Genomic DNA, 22,187 nt, shown 5'->3' on the forward strand with positions numbered 1-22,187 from the left:
GCACCATGTTTCTACAGTAGCTGGTAAAAAAAAAGAGTAAAACGGTATTTGGACAATCTGAAACCCTGATGTCAAAAGAAGAGTCACATGACCCCTTGAAACCTCTGTGGGATGATACCGGGCAGGACCCACAAATGGACCTCCTAGAGTGGATAAAGCAAAGGCCGAGGAGTGAAATGCAGACAGGCCGACGGTGGGCGCTGCCTGTGGTGGTCTCGGTACCCAAGTGCAGGCAGAAAGGCACTGAGGAGGGCTTGTCTACACTGTCGCCCAGGCCCGAGGCCCACGCTGAGAAACACCATGCTGGCAACATTACCTCTTCTAGGCTGAGCTGCAGATACTCAAAGATCCTGAACGGATTTCTCCTACATACCAGTCTCTTCTGCGGCAACACCTGAAGAGGAAAATAAGATACACGTAGGACAAATGTAAGCCCTACATGTTATACGGAGGCTGCATTTTAAAATGAACATACTTCTGCTAAGTTTCCCAGATCCACACTTGCTGGATTCTGTTAAAAATGAAATTTTCTATTATTTATGTAGAAAAAGAGGTTTTTTGTTTTCCTTTTATAGCTGACCCTTGAACAACATGGGCGCTGGGGCGCCGAGCTTCCGGGCCGCTGGAAATCTGCATGTAACTCCCGGTTGGCCCTGCAGGTCCTCGCTTCCTGTTGTCTGTGGATTCAGCCAAGCCCGGGTCGTGGAGTGCAGCACACGGAAAGAAACACTCTTCTAAAGGGACCCATGTTCCCACCCATGTTGTCCCAAGGTCAGTATTGGCATCTTGACTTATTTTTTTTTATCCTCCATGGAGGATCGTTTCGTGGGTCAATTTTATGTGTTGCTTTTTTTTTCGCCTGACTGCACACCTCACGAGCACATGCCTAGGTTCGTAATGAGACTCCCTTCTAAAGGCAAGATAACATTTCTTCACGTGGGTGTTTCACGTACTATCTAATTATGAGACTGCTTCTCACTTGCAGCTTCCATAGGTAATTCTGGGGCAACTGCTGAGTACATCCCTTAACAAAGCGGCTCCAGCTCTGAGCCCCACCTCCTCCTGTGATGGCTCCCGCACACCTGAGCCCGTGCCCATGGCTACCCTCAAGACCTGCTGATCACCACTGCGTTCTTCTGCCCGACAGGGGACAGGATGTTACCTGACGTGCATTATTTCCTATGCGTAAAGCCAGGTTATTCACAGACTCTGAGGTTTTAGTTGAAACAGCCCTCCTGGCTGCTGAGCCCACAGGGCCGCTGGGGCCTGCAGACGGTCTGCAGGGTGTGTCCTGCACCGGCGCGCCCAGGCCCCAGGTGCTGGACACCGGCCCACTGCCAGGGCCCAGGGAGGGCCATCCCTGCTGGCCAGCATCTCTGGGCCAGGAACAGACGGCTCTGCAGGAAGTGATCTCTTCTCTTCTACTTACATCCCCTGCTGGGACCTCTTCGCTCCCGGCACACACAGCTTCCTCCACCAGCACATGCTCAGGCCCGCCCTCTCCGGCTGGAACCAGACCGGCTCTCTGGCTGCTGTCCCCAGGCTGACCACCAGATGGCAGAAGGAGAGCGTCCCAGTGGCCGTGGGGCAGAGGTGCGGGGATCTCGGCCACATGTTCACCTGAGCCGTCTGGGGTTCGGGGCTCAGGCCCGGGGCCCTCCTGTGGGCTGTTTGATCGCTCGCTGGAATCCTCCAGATCACATGACTTGCCCTCGACCCCATTCACGGCAGAGAGTTTCTCTCTGTCTGCTCTGCCTTCTGATTTGGAAACCACCTCGGAGTTGGGCTCATCGCCCAAAGGAACCTCTTCCATCATTTTCAGATGAGGATGCTCAAGGGGCTTTGTGTAGCCCTCGAGGACGCTGCGCACCATGCTCTCGTCCCGGCCTTGTCTTCGCAGGAGCTCTGCGGCCCACTCCACGCTACGCTGATACCTGCAAAGGGGGACGTCTGTTAGCAACAACACTTCAATGTCGGTACTAAAGAGACAGCACACACACACACACACACACAAAAAGACAGCTGAACGTGTGAAAACGGTGGGAAGGCAGTACGCCAAAAAGTCTATAGTTCTTCTTAATGAGGTAAATTATTTCTTTACACTTCTCTGCATTTTCTAACTGCTCTGTGATAACTATTGTTGTGTTATTTATTTTTATTACAGAGTTTCATTTAATTTGCTTAATTTGAACAAAAAAATGACCCCAGCTTAACAAAGTGTGAAAAATTTATGTGATTTAAACCTGGTGGACTAAGGACTTCCCTGGTGGTCCAGCGGCCAAGACCCCATGCTCCCAGTGCTGGGGACCCAGGTTCAATCCCCGGTCAGGGAACTAGATCCCCCGTGCTGCAAAGATCCCATATGCACCAACGAAGATCGGAGATCCAGTGTGCCACAACTGAGACCCAGCACAGCCAAATAAATAAACAGAAAAAAAACCCAAAAACTGGTGGACAAAATGATCTAGGTAAACATAGAGAGAAAAATGGTCGTCCTTTGTCAGGGTTTGCTTTGTATTATTTTCCATTTTGGATATCATGACGTTTTCAGACACATATCCCAGTCACAGAAAAAGGTCTTTGCTTAGTGTTGGAAAGCAAGATGAGAATTTTAATGAACATTTTTCACAGGACCTACCAATGTCTACAGCACACATGGAAAGGAACAATTACAATTATATACACCCCAGCGTCTTAAAAAAAAAAAAGACCCCTCCTCCACAATTTTCAAAATGTATTTTAATGAAATGAAACACTACATTTCTTAAACCTGAAGGCAAGCCCTGAACACTTCCCAACTTAGAAACAGCCACAGGTTTTGTTCAGTGAAGCAGGGCCAACGGCGGACAAGGCTGCTGGGGTGTGTCGGATGGTACAAGACGGCATACGTGTGGACTCAGATGGGCTCTGTTCACCTCCACCTACAGCGATCCGTCTGGAAAGCATTTGGAGAAGCCACATGGCTCGTGCAAGACAGCTGTCACTTTTCCCCTCACCCTGGGCATCCTGCCTGGGTGCAGATGACGGGATGCGTCGTGGTTTGTAAACTGCCGATGACACAGGGTGAAGCAAGGAAGCGAGCTGGCTTCTGCTGCGGCCGCCTCACCCTGACGCATCAGAAGTATCTCCAAGCTGTCCACGCCCTGTGTGTCCTGCACGGGGATGGGCCTGCCGTCCCGTGTGTACCAGAAACGGTATCACAGATGTGAAGACTAAGACCCGGTGAGGCCGCTCTATGTCTGTGAGACGGGTGCGGCTGTGGCCACACGTGCGGGACCAGAGTCCTGGTGTCTCATGTTCAGCCCCGCCTCGCTCCGCCACTCCTGGGTGGCTGAGCCAGTGACGTAACCGCTGCGTGCCTCAGTTTCCGCCCATAAGACAGAGGCAACAGTACAGTGACCTCGTAAGGATCACGTTATGTGCTGCTGTTTCTAATCGGGGTAAAACGTCGCTGCCCAGAGAGCAGCAGGGGGTCTCTCCTCCTGCATGAAAGGCATAGCACAGCCTTTTCACACGAGCGATCTGAAAGCATCTGTGCTTTTCACGCCACCTGTAATGCCTTCTAAAGCCTTCGTGGGTCTATGCATCTCCTGTGTCTGAACAAAAATGTGTATTTGTGTCATGCTATTTTCCTGGGGAAGGGATCCACGACTTTTCAGCAGATTCCCTGAGTGAAAACACGTGAAAGAACCACTGTATTAAAGATTCAGCGGCTCCCGCTTTGGGCAGATGGTGGAACTGAGAGAAACAAAGAGAAAGTAAGAGAGCAAAAGAGACAGCGTGCACACAGGCCCCTGCTCTGCCCTCGGCAGCAGAGTGGTTGAGGCAGACGCGGGTCCACGCCCTCACTGTGAGCACGAGGTTCTCGCACCAGCTATGAGCCCGCCTCCCCAGGCTCAGGGACACCGGTGCCCGCCCCAGGGAGCTGTGAGCACGGCTTAAAGGGGACCAGACACGTGAAGGGCTCGGCGCACGGGCAGTGCTGGACGAGTATTTGTTAGCTTGTGACTGTGGGGTCTTGGGGGCACACCTGAAGAGTAAAATCATCTTGACTCCAGACACAGTACGTTTCACAAAAGGACGCTTTAACAGATGGAAGCAAAGGCCTCAGCGGGCACTCCCTGGGAGGGGGAGTGGGAGTGGGCTCCTCCCTGTGACTCTGAGCGATACCACTAGGCATCCGGCTCCTTTCTCTGCTGTCCTGCCACTTTGCATCACACCTGAGTCCCTGCCTCTAATGACCTCACGTTGGCTCGTGGACAGCGGCTGCTGAAGCGCCTGCAGGAAAGCCTCCGAGGCAGACCGGTGATTGACCCATGGCAGAGGGACACAGAAGAGAAGGTGTCCTCCCGCTGGTGGGCGATGCCTTTACAAAGTCCTGCTGTGATCAGCTCCAAACACCGCTGGAGAAGCAGCAGGAAGAGAAGAGGAGGAGCTAGGAAGCGTAAGGGCAGAGCAGCAGCTCTGATCAGAAGCCAGACTGAGGCTGGTGACCCCTCCAATCCATCCCAGGGCCCCCCAACCCCTGAGTGGGGGCACCTGAACACGCCTCAGCTTGGCAGGCACTCCTGCCCTCGGACACACATCTTCTGTCCGCAGAGAACACCCTCCTCCACCTCTTACTGAAGGTTGACCTATTATTGGAAATTCTCAGCAGAACGGTTTTCAGTCAGTCTGCTTAGGTCTAAGCGCTGATCCTGAGCAAGTTAACGAACTTCTTCCTGTTCTGTGTCCTCACCTTCCAAGACAGACAACAACAGGACTGACCTCCGAGGGGCAGTGAGAGGACGAAAGCAGCTAACCCGTAAAGCTGCTATGAGGAGACGCTCCAGAAACGCTGGCACGTACAAGTTCACAGTCACCCCCCCACCCCAGGCTCTGGAGCTGCCCCGCCTAGTTCAAGTCCTCCTGGGCAGCTCTCGGGAGACTCCCCACGCAGGGAACGCAAACAACTACACCCACCTCAAAGGTTTCCCGAGAAGATGAACAGGGATGATACGGGTAGGTGGCCTGGACCAGGAATGGCGCTGCTATGACAACGGCAATGATGCTGACGGTGAGGGCGACAGCCCGTCACGATACTCATCACGGAAGAGTCACCTGCCTCCTCCTCTCCCACGAGAGTCTACAGTGACCAGACCACACGGCCCCAAGGAGAGGACCCAGGGCTCTCCTCCGCTCACATATCCCGTGCCTGGCCAGCACCTGCCCCATGTCATCCTGCCCACGGCCAACGTCCGCCAAGACTTACTTCTTTGATGTGATTACCGGCAGGTCTAGCTTCATATCTGCAACAACAAGGAAGTAGCTGTTAATTTACGGACTGACAGCCTAGAAAAGACAGAGAGAATTCCAAGGCCTGCAAAAATCTCACACGCAGGAAGTTGATTAATCCTGTCCAAGCAGCCGCAGCGAACACGTGCTGTATAAACCACCGCTCTCTGCTGCCCACAGCCCCTGCAGGTGCTGCTGACCCGTCAGGGCTCAGACATAACCCGGCAACCCTTCTCAACACTCCAGCTAAGTGGCTGCGGCACAGAGCGGGAGACTAGCACCTCTGGATGCTCAGGCCCTCGACTTATTTCACTTCCCAGACCAGGGATCGAACCCGTGTCCCCCGCATTGCAAGGCAGATTCTTAACCACTGAACCAACAGGGAAGCCCCAGGCCCTCCATTTCTATGAGAGCGCTGAGGCCCTAAAGGTGCACGCTGCATTCTGCTGGGCATCTGGCCAGAAGAGTCTTTCTGCCTAAAGCGTTGCCGAGGTCACTTCACGGTGTAGGTTTTCGTCCTCGACCTCCCTGACCCTGCCCGTGGGGAAGTCATCTCTGTTTCCTGACTCCCTGCCCAGTGCTCTAAATGCTGGGAGTCGCTGATGTTCGGCTTTAAAATCCTAGGGAAGTGAGTTCACAGACTCCTATCTCCTTAGGAATGAGAGTTTTCCTGGTGTTATGACCTTCCTCTTCTGGTAGTTTTACAACAAGCAACAATTTAGCAAGCGTTACTAACACCCTTCCACTTACCAAGCACAGGAAATACAGAATCATTAAAGCAAATCCCCTCTCCTTGAGATACTCACACTCTAGCTGGGGAGACAGACCAGCTGTATGGTTGATTCTAACCTCAGCTGATACATAGCAAGGAAAGCAAGTGTTGTCAAGGGACTGGCTTACTTGAACTGGAAGGGTTAGGAAAAAACACGAAGGAGAAGGAATAATTGAGTTGGGCTCTGCAGAATAAGTACGAGTTCGCCAGGCAGACCAGGGGAAAATGCAGAGGGATCCGTGCAGAGGCTGGGAGATGGCAAATGCTGCACGGCGGGTTCACACAACGGCTGGCAGCCCACGGTGGGTGTGGTGTCAACAGGTACAACGGGGTAGAACGGAACAAAGGGTGGAAGGTACGGCTGAAGCCAAAATGCTGAAGAACATCCTAAGATGGATACTTGAGATCTACTCCCTGAGGGCAGCCTATGCCCTTAACCTCTGCTTCCTTGGCCTAAATACATTTCCTTCACATTTTGGTCACTATTGGAAACTTTAGTTAAACTACATAGATCAGGAAAAGCTCAACGGTTAAGACCATCACACTATTTGAAACTTTTTATTACTTTGCCAAGTATTAGTAACTACTGGGGCTGGGTGATGAGGACAAAGTCATGATGCTTATTTGTTCTACTTTTTTTTCCCTCCCTCTTTAAAAAGTAAAACTCTATGAAACAATTTAAAGTGTATAAAAGCAGAAAGAATAGTATAATACATTTCCATGCTCCCATCACTCAGCTTTAACTCACAGCCAGTTCAGGCTTCCCTGGGGCTCAGTGGTAAAGAATCTGCCTGCCAATGCGGGAGAAGTGGGTTTAATCTCTGGGTGGGGAAGATCCCCTGGAGGAGGAAATGGAAACCCACTCCAGTATGCTTGCCTAGAGCATTCCATGGATAGAGGAGCCTGGTGGGCTACAGACCATGGGGTCGCAAAGAGTTGGACGCGACTGAGCAACTGAACAACAAGTCATGCTCCGTCTGTCTTCTGCCCCGGCCCCCAGATGATTCGAAACACACACCTCCCATCATTCCATCTTTGGCGCTTGTGTGCTCAGCTGCTAAGTTGTATCCGACTCTCTGAGACCCCCTGGACTGTAGCCTGCCAGGGCTCCTCTGTCCATGGAATTCCCCAGGCAAGAATACTGGAGCGCATTGCCATTCCCTTCTCCAGGGGATCTTCCCGAGTGTTCACAGTAACTGGAGAGCAAGCCTGAGATGGCCCGCGGAGGATGACACACGTGGGGCCCTCCACCCCTCACCGCAGTGGAGACCATCCTGGACCAGCTGACAGCCACCCAGTCTAGCTGGATCCATCGCTGGATCCATCACTGCGGCCAGCAGATCCATGACTAACCAGATACGAGCCCATCCAGACAAGAACAGCAGACCTACCCAGAACTCACCTGGAGACTCAAATGAGCAAACACAGCTGCTGTTGAAGACCACTGGATTTTGGGGTGGTTTGTTCCACAAGATCGTGGCGGGAGATACAAAGTGTATCCCATTAGGACTGAATCGCCGTGGTTTTGGTTTTGGCCGTACCACATGGCATGTGGGGTCTCTTTTAGTAAACGGACTTATTTTTGGCCGTGTGGGGTCTTCGCTGCTGCGTGGGCCTTTCTCCTGTTGCAGAGCAGCAGCTCTAGGGCTCTTGGGCTTCAGCAGTTAAGGCACACGGGCTCAGTACTTGTGGGGGATGGGCTTAGTTATTCCGTGGCCTACGGGACCTTTCCGGACCAGGGATTGAACCCGTGTCTCCTGCATTTGCAAGGCAGACTCTTCACCACTGAGCAACCAGGGGAGCCCCTATCATGTTTTAAAGTCACTCAAAATAGCTTCCCCTGTGGCTACACCATCAACGTGATACACAGATTCTTCATTTTCTTGATTTTTTTGTGTTTCTTTTAAATGAAATTAACTTTTTCAAATTTAACTTTCGCTTGTAGTCATGTAATACGTTTACAAGTTTCCAAAGTCAAATCTAGTCTCACTTCTCTCTCCATCCTATTCTATCCCTCCCTCACAGGCATCTAAAATTATAGTTTATCCTTCTTTACATTTCAAAACCTATTTGCAATCTCCTCCCCTTAGATGACCCGTGGCACACTGTCCTTTACCTTGCTTTCTCTGCTTAGAAATAACAGCCTAGTGAGCCCCTACTCCTATCGCAGCTCCACAGCACATCCTTCTGAGAATGGTCTATACTTTATTCTGCTGGTACCCGCATGGCTATTTGGGTTATTTCTAGTCTTTTAACATTAGGAAGAGTGTTGCAACGAACAGCCCTGGGCTCTTTCTTTTCATATTTTTGCCAGCTTATCTTTAAGATAAATTGTCAGGAGTGGAATTGCTGAGTTAAAAGCAAACGCATCTACTGGACAACTGGGTACCTTCGGGCGAAACAATGAAGCAGGACCCATATCCTACATCAAAGAAAAATTAAATCAAAACAGATGAAAGACCCAAACTTGAGAGCTGAAACTATCAACCTCTTAGAAGAAACCCTGGGGAAAATCTGCGTGAGCTTGGATTTGGCAATGGTTCCCTAAACACGACAGCAAAAGCACACGCAAGCAAAGAAAAAGGATAAATTAGACTTCATTAAAATGATAAACTCTTGTTACCATGTCACGCCCATTAAAATGGCTACTATTCAAAAAAACAAAATAAAGGAGCGGTGGTGGGGATGTGCAAAAACTGGCAAACCTTATGCACTGCTGGTGGGAATGTAAAATGATGCAGGTGTGACGGAAACAAGTTTGTGATTCCTCAAAAAATTAGAATAATTATTTGATCCAGCAAGTCCACTCCTAAGTATACACAAAAGAAAAACGGGTGTCCATACGGAAACCCGTACATGAATGCTCAGACCAGCACTACTCGTGACGGTAGAAACAACCCCGATATCCGTCTATGAATCAACAGATAAACAACACAAAGTATATCCTACCACGGAACAGCACTCAGGATGAAGTTCTGATCATGCTATGACACGGATAAACCTTGGAAAATTTATCCCACGTGAAGGACGCAAGAGCTTATTCCCCTTACAAGAAATATTTAGAAGGGGCGAAATCAAGGGCACAGAAAGCATGTGAAGGTTACCAGGGGTTTGGCGGGAGCGGGGGGGGGGGGGGGGGGGTAAGTGCATGTGTGATTTCTTGGGACATCCAATTCCCCGTGTAACGGCCATATCACCTGCAGCCCCACCAGGATCACGTGAGTGTTTCTCAGGGCTTACCAACAGGGCACGCTGCAAAACTTTAGGATTTGTCATTCTGATTGCTGAAATGGTATCTCAGTGCAGTTTTAATTTCTATTTTTTTCTTGCAATATAATGTTTTAAAAAAATCCTTTCTAATTATGTTTTAACCTGCTGGTATTGGTTACATACTTACCATGAGACTCCCCTTAGAAAAATACACCAAGATGAAAGATTTATAAAGTAAAGAGGAATAGCTATTGAGAACTACACACATTAGTACATTTTACCAATACATCAATGTCATGGTTACTGTTGCAAATTCCAAACTTAAAAATAAAATATAAAATTCGCCTCGCATATGGGTGAGCAGACACTTAATGACTAGAACCTTCCACATGCCCAGGACACTGTGAGGCAATGCTTAATGACAGAAAAGTCTGAATAACACTTCTGTTAATTTCAGAAATTAGATGAAACACATTTTCCCCAATTGTTAAGAGCCCTTTCACCACGATTAGAATTATTTTAGCTGATATTTTTAGCAGTAAGATTGCCAGTGGCATGTTACTTCTCCTTTGGAATTTTATTGTATAATCTTGTGTGAGACCTAAAAATGAAGAAAAAAGATAATTTGCCAAAAGAATGCAATGTTGTACCAGCCTTACCTTTCCATTTAGCAACCAGCTTAGGATCTGAGATTGTGAAGTTTGGTCGGCTTCTGGACAGGATGCCTTTTCCAAAATAACCCTTCCGGGAAGAGAAGAGAGAGAGTTAGCTCATGTTGAGTTATTCATTTTTTAGCTGAAGGAGAACTATCTGAGTTAACAAGAGAGTCATCGCATTGTTCACAGCTTGACATCTTCCCTTTGATTACGTAATGATTACTCTGAAGATCGATCATAGCATTTTTTTTTCCCTCCGATTGTGTGAAGGGAGCTGGGAAGTTTCCTGTGCACCTCATCTGTCTCAGGAGTAATGCTTTCAGTCCGGCCCGGGGAGCTGAAGGTGAAGGGCAGATGGAGGCAGGGTGTCCTCCGCACACGCGGGCCAGGAGCCAGGTCCACCAGACACAAAAACCTTCTTGGATTCCTGTGAGCCCAGAACTGGTACTCCTCCTCTCCTTCCTGCTGACTCCAAAAACTCTGGCTGCCTCTCCACCATTTCTTAAAAACCAGAAAATATTTAAACCCATAGACAACTGAAATAATAAAATGAACACCTTATACCCTCCTCCCAGATTGAACAGTCAGAATAAATGACCAGTACAGCGCTTCACGAAGCCTCTGCTAAATGTTATGTGTTGCGACTGTCGGAGAGACTGCCCTTGGCCTGGACCTCTGACCCACCAGGGTCAATGCCATCCACATATCCCACTCTGGGAGGCTGGCTGTGACATGGATTTTATATAAAATGACTCGAGAAGCCACACTTACAGAGGCAGGAAGTGGATCGGGAGTGCCTGGGCTGGGAGTGGGGGCAGGGATTAGTACACGGGGCCCCAAGGAACCTCCTGTGGCCGTGGGGAGGCTCCACAGCTGGACCGTGGTGTGGCTGCACAGCTCTCTGAGTTTGTTACAGTCGTTGTGGTGTACACTTGAAAGGGCGAATTTTACGGCTTTATACACGCAGAGTCGGACACGACTGAAGTGACTTAGCAGCAGCAGTAGCATACCTCTATAACGGAGAAGGCAATGGCACCCCAAGCCAGTACTCTTGCCGGAAAATCCCATGGACGGAGGAGCCCGGTGGGCTGCAGTCCATGAGGTTGCTAAGAGTTGGACATGACTGAGCGACTTCACTTTCACTTTTCACTTTCATGCATTGGAGAAGGAAATGCCAACCCACTCCAGTGTTCTTGCCTGGAGAATCCCAGGGACGGGGGAGCCTGGTGGGCTGCCGTCTATGGGGTCGCACAGAGTCAGACACAACTGAAGCGACTTAGTAGCAGCAGCAGCATACCTCTATAAAGCTGTCTTAAAAGTGTCTCCAGCGTTGAACTGGCTACGGAGCAGAAGATAAGGAAGCTTCCCATCTCAACCCACACCTATCAGTGATGGGAAAAGCCAAAACTGGAACTCGCCTTCATCAGAGGAGAGGTCCTCAACCAGGAGGGGGGGCAGGTGAGGAGCCGGAGGACAAGCAGAGGCCTCCTCTGGGTTGTCCTGCGGCACAACAGTCTGCGGCTCCACGGTCACCCCCGGGACGGAAGGGGGTGAGGGCCACACTTTACCTCTTACCCAGGATGTTTCTGTAAACTGCTTGAAATTTTTTTTTTTTAAACAATGAACAAACACATGTTGCTTTTACAATCAAGAAGCAAGAAAGGTCGATGCACTGACCCAACTTCACTGCTACAATGTGGGTTCGTGGGTGGGGGTTATGGCCTCTGGGCTTAAGGCTTTGGGGCACCCCATTCAGCTCCCACGCTGGACCAGACCTCAAAGAGCGTGTGCGGGTCACTGGTGGTCTGCTTCCGGGGGTGGGTGGGGGAGCACGGCTGCCTCGGGGCTGTGAGGGAGCGGCCGGGCTGAGCCGCCCACACCTACCTTTCCATAGAGCTGCTCCATGTCTTCCAGGCCCCTCACGATCACATGGCTGTTTATCATCTCAGCCCGGAAGATTCGGAAGTCCTTCTCAGGACCACGGTCCTGACCGCAAGGGATGGGCAGGGGAGACTCATAGCTGTCGTGCACTCTTCTCTTCCTCTTTGGGGGACGGAACACCGCCTCAGCCATCTTCCCAAGTGACTGTTCCTTCAGGACTGTAAGAGACAGACAGAAGCAAGTCAATTGGTTACCACGCCAATCAGACAGGCGGGTGCCTGAATACCCAGGCTCAGATAAACCTCGTGGCCTGTGAGAAAAACAAAATATTCAAAAGGGACAAAAACAAGACGGATCTGTTGGAGCGGTACAAACCCCACTCCCCGAGGGGACCCCCATGAATTCCACAACAATGCCCCAGGAGTCATGGTACGATTTCTGATCGCAGCTGGTGCCTCCGAGCCTAGAGACAGGTCCATGGGCACAATGCTACTCAAAGGCCTCCTGCCAGCGGGCCCAAGAGGGCTTCTGCCCTCGAGGATTCCTCCCGCCCGCTCACTCGGCCAATAGACATTTACCGAGCACCCACCAGAGGCTCCTAATCACAAGGGGTGCTGGGGACAGAGAGAAAACCAAAAGCACCCCGTCCTCAAAGAAGTACAGGTAGTGAGCATTTCATGTTCCAAAACAGGATCATCTCCCAGTTTTTCAGGTAAATTAACAATAATGACAATGACTTTATATGGTCATCCTGAGCGGCTGAGAGCAGGAAGCATCAGGCCAGGGTGTGGGGACTGGAATCGGCTCCCCACTGCCCAGTCGTGTGATGGGCGAAACTTACTTTGTCTCTCCAAGCTTTTGCTTTCTTCTCTGCAAAATAAGGATAAAAACAGGCTCCATCTTATAGTGAAGACCCGGAAGGAGCCTAGGACAGCCTCCAGCACGTGGCACCGAGCGCTCTGCGTGTCCACTATCGTTACTATTACAGGCAGAGCGCTGCCAACACTGCTGATGGATGAGAAAGCAGGGCCAGGTTAGAGAAACGCTGTCAGAGGCCCGGAGGGGAAGGGCTCGGCTCCGTCCTCCAGGTCCTGCCGGGAGCACGGGCGGCAGCCCTCCCTCTCGTTTGAAGGGTCAGTGCTTCTCCAGGTTAGGGGCTGAGGGTTATGGAGAATCCTGGAATTACTTGACACCCAGCAGTACTAGAGTCCCTTGAACAGCAAGGAGCTCAAACCAGTCCATCCTAGAGGAAATCAACCCTGAATATTCACTGGAAGGACTGATGCTGAAGCTCCAATACTTTGGCCACCTGATGCAAAAAGCCGACAAACCCTGAGGCTGGGAGAGACTGAAGGCAAGAGGAGAAGGGGGCGACAGAGGAGGAGATGGTTAGACAGCGTCACCGTGACTCAATGGACCTGAGTTTGAGCAAACTCTCCGAGACAGTGAAGGGTAAGGGAGCCTGGCGCGCTGCAGTTCAGGCAGCTGCAACGAGTCGGACATGACTGAGCGACTAAGCAGCAGCAGCGCTCTGAGGGAGGAAAGGAAGGTGAAGCTGGTATCGCTCCCTTCCTCAGCCCGAGGAGAGAAAACAAGGACAAAACACACACAGGCTGCGGTTCAGTAATGGCTGGAGGAAGGAAGTCAAATCGGGTGCGCTGCTGTGATAAAGACAGAGGAACTCAGCCACGGGCCAGGGGGGAAACGCAGGGAGTGCGGGAGACAGGGCCCGGCGCTCCACGTGCTGGGCAGGCGCGCCGGAAGGAGACGGGGACTGGAACCTGCTCCGCCCCCAGTCCCAGGGCCCGGCGCCCCACGTGCTGGGCATGCGCGCCGGGACGAGATGGGGACTGGAACCTGCTCTGCCCCCAGTCCCAGGGCCCGGCACCCCACGTGCTGGGCATGCGCGCCAGGATGAGACGGGGACTGGAACCTGCTCCGCCCCCAGTCCCAGGGCCCGGCGCCCCACGTGCTGGGCATGCGCACCGGGACGAGATGGGGACTGGAACCTGCTCCGCCCCCAGTCTCAGGGCCCGGCACCCCACGTGCTGGGCATGCGCGCCAGGATGAGACGGGGACTGGAACCTGCTCCGCCCCCAGTCCCAGGGCCCGGCGCCCCACGTGCTGGGCATGCGCGCCGGGACGAGATGGGTACTGGAACCTGCTCCGCCCCCAGTCTCAGGGCCCGGCGCCCCACGTGCTGGGCAGGCGCGCCGGGACGAGATGGGGACTGGAACCTGCTCCACCCCCAGGCCTGGCTCTGGACTGGATTGAGGCTGACAGCACATGCGGTGCCTGAAGACCCAAGGGCGCTGTACCACTCACGTGTTTAGCCTCCTGAGCTCCAAACGCTCGCAAGGGAAAAAGCACCGCTGACTGCTTAGCTGTGCCCTGCACTTGGTACCAGCATCTGTTGGACACAGGAGGCACTCAAGCCTGAAACGGCCAGTGAAGGCAGTGAAAGCTGGGGCAGGAAGCTGAGGGGCTCTTAGGGTTTCAGTTCAGTTCAGTTGCTCAGTCGTGTCCGACTCTTTGCCATCCCATGAACCGCAACACGCCAGGCCTCCCTGTCCATCACCAACTCCCGGAGTTTACTCAAACTCATGTCCATCGAGTCAGTGATACCATCCAGCCATCTCATCCTCTGTCATCCCCTTTTCCTCCTGCCCCCAATCCCTCCCAGCATCAGGGTCTTTTCCAATGAGTCAACTCTTCACATGAGGTGGCCAAAGTATTACAGTTTCAGCTTTAGCATCAGTCCCTCCAAGGAACACCCAGGACTGATCTCCTTTAGGATGGACTGGTTGGATCTCCTTGCAGTCCAAGGGACTCTCAAGAGTCTTCTCCAACACCACAGTTCAAAAGCATCAATTCTTCGACACTCACCTTTCTTCACAGTCCAACTCTCATATCCATACACGACCACTGGAAAAACCACAGCCTTGACTAGACAGACCTTTGTTGGCAAAGTAATGTCTCTGCTTTTGAATATGCTATCTAGGTTGGTCATAACTTTCCTTCCAAGGAGTAAGCGTCTTTTAATTTCATGGCGGCAATCACCATCTGCAATGATTTTGGAGCCCCCCAAAATAAAGTCTGACCCTGTTTCCACTGTTTCCCCATCTATTTCCCATGAAGTGATGAGACCAGATGCCATGATCTTAGTTTTAGGCCCATTAAAAAGAAACCCAGGGACTTCCCTGGTGGTCCAGAGGCTTAAGACCCTGTGCTCCCAGTGCTGGGGGCCCGGGTTCCACCCCTGGTCACGGCACTAGGTCCCCCACGCCACAACTAGGAGAGTCTGCAGGGCACAGTTAAGAACCCACTGCCAGCACTAAGGCAGGGCACAGCCAAAGAGGTAAAAATAAATATTAGGGAAGCGTGCGTGTGTTGCTGCAGACTCATCGGCCACGTGTGTGCTCAGACTTTTTGATTTTTGCTAATGAGACAGCAGAGAAATAGTATCCGGTGTAGTTGTAATTTACCCTTTTAAAAATATTTCAATTTTTTCTGTATGGTTTTTCGTTTCTCATGTGGTTGAGGTCATGCTGTGGATTCGAGGGGAGACAGACACGCCGCTCCTTTCACCAGCCCACGGGCCAGATGGGGAGACAGACACACACACAAATCATTCCTGGCAGGACAACGAGCACCAAGGAGAGCAAGGTCAGGAGAGCGAGCCCCTCGCCCAGCAGACCCACTCCTAGAGATGCACTGACTCTTCCCCTTTCTCCCACAGGCTAGGAGCCGGCTGCTGCAACCTAACAAAAAAAGGTCCCAAGTGCTGCAACTAAGACCCAGAGCACCGAAAGAAATGAGTGTTAGGGAAAAGAAAGAAATCAAAAGCTCTGTCCAATGTGTAAGGATTTCTCTGCTGCTGCTAGTGCTAAGTCGCCTCAGTTGTGGCCGACTTGTGACCCCACAGACAGCTGCCACCAGGCTTCCCCGTCCCTGGGATTCTCTAGCCACCCTCCAAAAGATGTGAAGGAATTAAATGAGGACGAAGGAAAACAGAAACCAGGGAAGTTAAGACGGTGATAACCAGTTACAATGGTAACTATAAAAAGAATCAGCAAGTTGGAAGACTGCTTCATAAGATTGCTATAAAGTATTCCAGACAGCAAAATGCTAAGATAATTTCCAAATGAGTCCCCCAATAGATGTAAATATTGAGCATGACTGTATACATTGCATATACACATATACGTGTGTGTATCTATGCACACATCTTGCCATATCGTGTTCAGGACAAAACTACATACACCACGTTAATGCGGAATTAAGAGATTCCCTCTCAAGGGCATTTTAAGTAGACTTTCCCTTGCCAATTTGTCACTCAACCCAAGCAACTACAGCGGACCCCGAACCACATGGGGTTCACCTGCATGGGTACTCGTACACCCAGACTTTTTTCAGTAGTAAATGCTACAGTGATACACCATCCATGGTTGGTTGAGTCCACAGATGCATAGCCTTAGATATAAAGGAACCACGGATCTGGAGGCGGACTGAAAATTACACTCAGAGTTTTGACGATCACAGAGGGTCAGCACCCTGACCTTCTGTGTTATTCAAGCACCAAGCGCCTTTAGCATGCAACTGAAGAAACGGCAACTTATTCTAAAACTTAAAATAACCTGTCGACTTTTTTGAGGCAGGATGCTGGTTTCTAGTTAGGGTTTCCAGGAATAATTCGTGGACTTTTATAAGCAGTTCACTTTTATAACTTAACTGCTGCTGAGTATTTGACTTGTATATATTACATTAAAAGATTTTTAAAAACAGAAAATGTTCACTAACTTCACGCACTTCCAATAAAATTCTCTCCAACCAGTGAAAAAGTTCTGTTTTAATGTGCCTAGATTGTTTAGGATTCTCTCTTTCAGACTGCTGTTAACTCTTTAAGAAAGCCTAGAAGGAGCTCTGACAGTTGATGGCAAGAACTCTGTACTTCAACCCACGTTGGCATCATAGAAGGTTCCTCTCACAAGACTCCCTGCTGTTCACAAGACGTCAAAATTCGGAGGTCTGGTGTGCCGCTGTGCATGTGGCCGCATGGACATCAAGGAGGACGTGCCTCTCAGTAGGCCTTCCGTATGTGCAGCGCCACCATTACGATCGTGTGATTTTAACAACCCACGTACGGTCCCTGAACTCAGTTTCATCTTCAAATTGATCAGGACTAGAAAACTGCGTGGAAGCCACTCACACATTAAACTAAGACCCGGTGCAGCCAAATAAGTAAATAAATATACAATAAAAAGATTTTTTAAAAACATGCTGCATCCATATAGGCTTCCCTGGTTGGCAAAGAATCCGCCTGCCAACGCAGGAGACTTGGGTTCGATCCCTCGGTCGGGAAGATCCCCTGGAGAAGGAAATGGCAACCCACTTTAGTATTTTTGCCTGGGAAATCCCATGGACAGAGGAGCTTGGCAGGCTACAATGGGGTCGCAAAGAGTCAGACATGACTTAGCGACTAAAGAACAACCACATATCCACGTATTGGAATATTACCAGCAATTAACAGGAATGAAGGTTAAGAGGTAATTCTCTGACTTCTCAGCAGACTTTAAGACTCTGTGCTTTCACTGCTAAGGTTCAATCCCTGGTTGAGGAACTAAGTTCCTACAAGCCCTAATGCATGGCCAAAAAAAAAAAAAACACAACAGTTTACAAGATTAAGAAAATTGACCTGGGGTCATACATAACAGTGGCTCTCAAGCTTGGCTGCTCTTAGAATCACCTGCGGAAATTTTGAAACTCCCAATCCCCAGGCCTAACCTACAATTACATCGGAAGGTCAGAGATGGGATCCAGGTGATTTCAATATGTAGTCCATGTTTCCAACCACTAGAGATAGGATGGCCTATTCAAACTCAATGCCAACAGCCATCCCACTGGAGAGAGGAGGAAAGGGACTGGGGGCTGGCGGGGAGTGCTACGCACCTGTAAGGAGCTGTTCCTTTCGCTCTTCCAAACCTGGCTATACTGACTCCAGGCACCCATAGTGTTAGGTACACAATACATTTAGTTTTCTATCAAAAGCAGGGCTTGTTCCTAATTCTTCCCTTGAGCACACAAGCTAACACCTTTTAGGTGTTTAGCAAATGTTTATTCCAAACAAAACAAAGGAAGGCAAAAAGGAAGGGGGGAGGTGCCATTATTTAATTTTCCACCCCCCTGGGCCCACCTTGCCAAACCAGCTGGTTAAAGCCTCCCACTCAGCAGAACTCACATTCTCCCAATTAAAAATACACACAAACACGCTTGAGGCTGCAAGTGCCTACCTTGTAGGCTAGGGAGGCAAGGATGAAAAGGGAGACAATCCTGCCTCTGGGGAGCTTTCAGGTTAGAACCCGAGACTAAGACACACAAACAAAAGTTAAGCCTTTGAAGACTGATGGGTGATTGTGCGAACGAGCCTGATACTGGGCCTACCATGTGATGTGCGAGCCAGGCGAAAAGCTGCAGCTGCAACTAATGAGCAAAAAAAAAAAAAAAAAAAGTCAAGGGCTCAACAGACTCCCAACCCCGTGTCATAACCTGTCCCTTTGCCGGGCTCCTACAGCCCCAGCAACCCTGCTAGTAACCAAAGAAGGTTCCTCTAGGGCACAGTCTGTTATCAGATGCACCTCGCCTTACTCTGTCCGCGGCACTCTGCCCCGCGGCGTCAGTGTTTCCAGAAAAAGCATAGGAAAGAGAGAGTTGCAGATACACGGAGGAGGGGAAAGGGGGCTAATATTCCGGCAGAACTAGAAGCCGGGCCCTGCGTCCCGGCCCAGTTCCGCGTGGCTGTACGCCCGCAGGAACGTCTCAGGACCGCTTCTACTCTCGCCCCGGAGAGCTTTCGGAAAAGGCGACGCCTCTTCCCGCGGACGAGCCTCCCCGAAGGCCGCGGCCACCGCGCTCGTCGCCTCGAATTGCTTCCCGCTCCCGGGGGCCCAGGGTACCTTACCTTCCTCCGCCCCCCGCACGCGCGCGACGTTACCCCGGCAACGCCGGCCGGGGGGCGGACACCGCTGCCGTCAAGCAGCGCGGCCGCAAAGCCGGGCGACTGCGCAGCCGTGGAGCCCGCGGGAGGGCCCGCCGGGTCTTTGCGCAGCGCGCATGCGCGGGGCCTGCAGGCGGGTCTCAGTGGGGTGTGAGTCGCGGGCGGCGCGTCCTCTTTCCTGCGCTTCCCGCGATTGTACCGATAGCCCCTCTGCACAGGTGCTGTTCTCGTTTAATCCCTACAGCAGTCCCACAAGATCCGTTTCACAGATGAGATCTAAGTTACTTAGCCAGTGTCACGTAGCTGGGAGGTATTGGCGTGACAGCGATAGGACGAGACACGAAGCCGGGCCTTAAGGAGTTGTGGTCCTCGGCCCTGGGGAGATGGGATGCTTGAAGCGACTGCACTTGCCATGACCCAAGGACAACAGGCCTGGCGTCAGACCTGCATTAGCATCCTCACCTCCCTCCTCACCAACTGTGTGATCTTTAGTGAGTGACAGCAAGAGCCTCTTGATGAAAGTGAAAAGAGGAGAGTGGAAAAGTTGGCTTAAAACTCAACATTCAGGGCTTCCCTGGTGGCTCAGAGGTAAAGTTTCTGCCTGACAATGCAGGAGACACAGGTTTGATCCCTGATCTGGGAATACTCCACATGTCTCAGAGCAATTAAGCCCATGTGATACGGCTGTAGAGCCCGGAACCACAGCTGCGACTGCTGAGCCCATGTGCCACAACTGCCGCAGCCTGTGTGCCCTGGAGGCGCATGCTCAGCAGCAGGAGAAGCCACTGCAGCGAGGAGCTGGAGCGCAGCGGCTAGAGAGGAGCCCCACTTGCCACAACTAGAGAAAAGCCCAGGCAGCAACAAGGACCCCACACAGCCAAAAATAAATAAACAAAAATTATTAAAAAAAAAACTCAACATTCAGAAAACTAAGATCATAGCATCTGGTCCCATTACTTCATGGCACATAGATGGGGAAACAGTGACAGACTTTATTTTTGGGGGGCTCCAAAATCACTGCAGATGGTGACTGCAGCCATGAAATTAAAAGACGCTTACTCTTTGGAAGGAAAGTTACGACCAACCTAGACAGCATATTAAAAAGCAGAGACATTACTTTGCCAACAAAGTTCTGTCTAGTCAAGGCTATGGTTTTTCCAGTAGTCATGTATGGATGTGAGAATTGAACTATAAAGAAAGCTGAGCACCAAAGAATTGATGCTTTTGAACTGTGGTGTTGGACAAGACTCTTGAGAGTCCCTTGGACTGCAAGGAGATTCAACCAGTCCATCCTAAGGGAGATCAGTCCTGAATATTCATTGGAAGGACTGATGCTGAAGCTGAAACTCCAATACTTTGGCCACCTGATACGAGGAACTGACTCATTTGAAAAGACCCTGATGCTGGGAAAGATTGAACACAGGAGCAGAAGCGGGCAACAGAGGATGAGATGGTTGGATGGCATCACCGACTCAATGGACATGAGTTTGAGTAAACTCCGGGAATTGGTGATGGACAGGGAGGCCTGGTATGCTGCAGTCCATGGGGTCGCAAAGAACTGGACACAACTGAGCGACTGAACTGAATTGAACCGTTCTGAACCACAGTTTCCTCTATTAAAAAATGGGTCATCAGGATCATGAGGGATGAGCGAAACAAAGGTGCCTTGGGAATTATAAAAGCTTCTCCTACCTGGTTATTTTAAAGGAGGCCTGGTAGGGAGTGCAATATATACCTTCCTAAAATAAATCCCAGGGTCCCCAGCAAACATAACACACATGCTGGGCTGTGTGGAAGGCAGGTGGCAGGAAAGGGTGGCAGATAATGCCAGAGAGATTAATGAGGCTGAGTGTGACGGGCTCTGAAATCCGGACCTTCCCCAACCTTCTCCTGTCTCCGGACCTTCGTGAACACTGTGGCTGCCACCTGGACCATCCTTCTCCTGGGTGTGCAGCAGTGACTCCTGGTCGCCCTGTAGGTCTCAGCTCAGACCTCTCTTCTTCAGGACACTTCCTCTTGCTTCCCCAGGCTGCCTTGGATGACATTCCTCTGTGTTCTAGGATAGTCTGGTGCCCCCTGAAAAGAAGTAGTTAGAGTGTCAGTCACTCAGTCGTGTACCGACTCTTTGTGACTCCATGCATGGATTGTGGCCCACCAGGCTCCTCCATTCATGGACTTCTCCAGGCAAGAATACTGGAGTGGGTTGCCACTTCCTTCTCCAGGGATCTTCCTGACAAAGGGATTGAACCCAGGTCTCCCACACTGTCGGCTGATTCTTTACTGACTGAACCATCAGGGAAGACCTGGTGACCCCTGTGATGTCCCTAATTCCTGGTCCTCCTTAACTGGACGGTGAACTCCTGGCAGAAAGAGCCCCAGACATGGCACTTAGTGGGTACTCTACCTGCAGGGGCCTTGACTGCTCAGCTGAGGAGTTCAGACTTTAGAGAAATAGAAATCAGGGTAGGTTCCTGGTTAGAATGTTGCAAAAAAGGGAGAACTTCAGCAAGATTTGCAGAATGGTGATGCCAGGATGGACTGGGTTGGGAAGACAGCTGGAGGTGTGCTGTAATACTGCACCAGAACAAGGCGATGGAGGAAATACTGGAGTTGGAAGGAGAGGGTTTTTAAAATGAAAGAGAACACAGAGGTTGTCCAGTTCAACTTCCTTATTTACCCGGTAAGGAAAAAGGCTCAGAGTCGCCAGAGCAAGTCTGAGGGGGAGCTGAGACTAGAGCCAGGGCTGGGCAACTCAGTGGGTGCTCTGCGCTCAAGGGCTTGGGATGTGCCCACGATGGGCTCTCAGGGGCCATGATCTGGAGTCCTGTCCCCCCAGACAGGAACTAATGCTAATGAACATGGTATTCTTGCACCAAGATTTTCTTCTTGGTGGTGTGTTTATTTGTCCCTTCTCCCCCTCCCCCACATGCCACGCAGGATCTGAGTTCCCTGAGCAGGGACTGAACCCGGGCCAGGGCAGTGAAAGCCCAGAATCCTAACCACTGGGCCACGAGGGAACTCCCAACAGTGTGTGTTTTAGACCTTTTGTTATGGCCCTTTTCAAACATACACAAAAGGAGAGAGAATAGCCTAATACCTCATCACTTCCAGCATTTTCAACCTTTGGTATCTTGATTCTTTTATACTGTCCATAAAACACACTTCTCTCCCACTGCTAGGGTGTTTTAAAGCAGCATATAATTTCACACTTTATATTTTGATATGTGACTCTAACAGGTAGGAATTTAAATTTTATTACATCCATATCCATATAGTTGCTTCTTGTTATTCACAGTAGTTCTGTAAAGTCACATGAACACGCAATTAGGGAATACTGAATCCCTGCTTCTAGGGGAAATACAGGCAGGTTCCCGCCAGCCTCCGGGCACAACATTTTCAT

The 22,187-nt window shown here is 50.7% G+C and overlaps 1 protein-coding gene across 11 annotated transcripts in view; it reads right to left on the reverse strand.

Moving 5' to 3' along the window:
• Positions 1–22,187, reverse strand: part of LOC109576365 (peroxisome proliferator-activated receptor gamma) — a 218,582-nt gene that overhangs the window by 25,174 nt on the left and 171,221 nt on the right. For 7 of the 11 annotated variants that reach the window (XR_011563084.1, XM_070776930.1, XM_070776932.1 and 4 more), the window contains 5 exons: positions 11,797–12,011; positions 9,916–9,997; positions 5,252–5,288; positions 1,430–1,934; positions 317–394 (listed from right to left, as the gene is read on the reverse strand). Coding sequence is in view for 10 of the 11 variants with exons in the window: in XM_070776930.1 (XP_070633031.1) it covers positions 317–394; positions 1,430–1,934; positions 5,252–5,288; positions 9,916–9,997; positions 11,797–12,011 (917 nt within the window). In the remaining variant the exon portion in view is untranslated. Of the gene's footprint in view, positions 1–316; positions 395–1,429; positions 1,935–5,251; positions 5,289–9,915; positions 9,998–11,796; positions 12,012–18,751; positions 18,866–19,671; positions 20,864–22,187 lie in introns of those variants that run through there. The other 4 variants (XM_070776934.1, XM_070776927.1, XM_070776933.1 and 1 more) reach the window with 4 other exon arrangements.

Source organism: Bos indicus, chromosome 22 (assembly GCF_029378745.1).
Source record: "Bos indicus isolate NIAB-ARS_2022 breed Sahiwal x Tharparkar chromosome 22, NIAB-ARS_B.indTharparkar_mat_pri_1.0, whole genome shotgun sequence".
NCBI lineage: Eukaryota > Metazoa > Chordata > Mammalia > Artiodactyla > Bovidae > Bos > Bos indicus.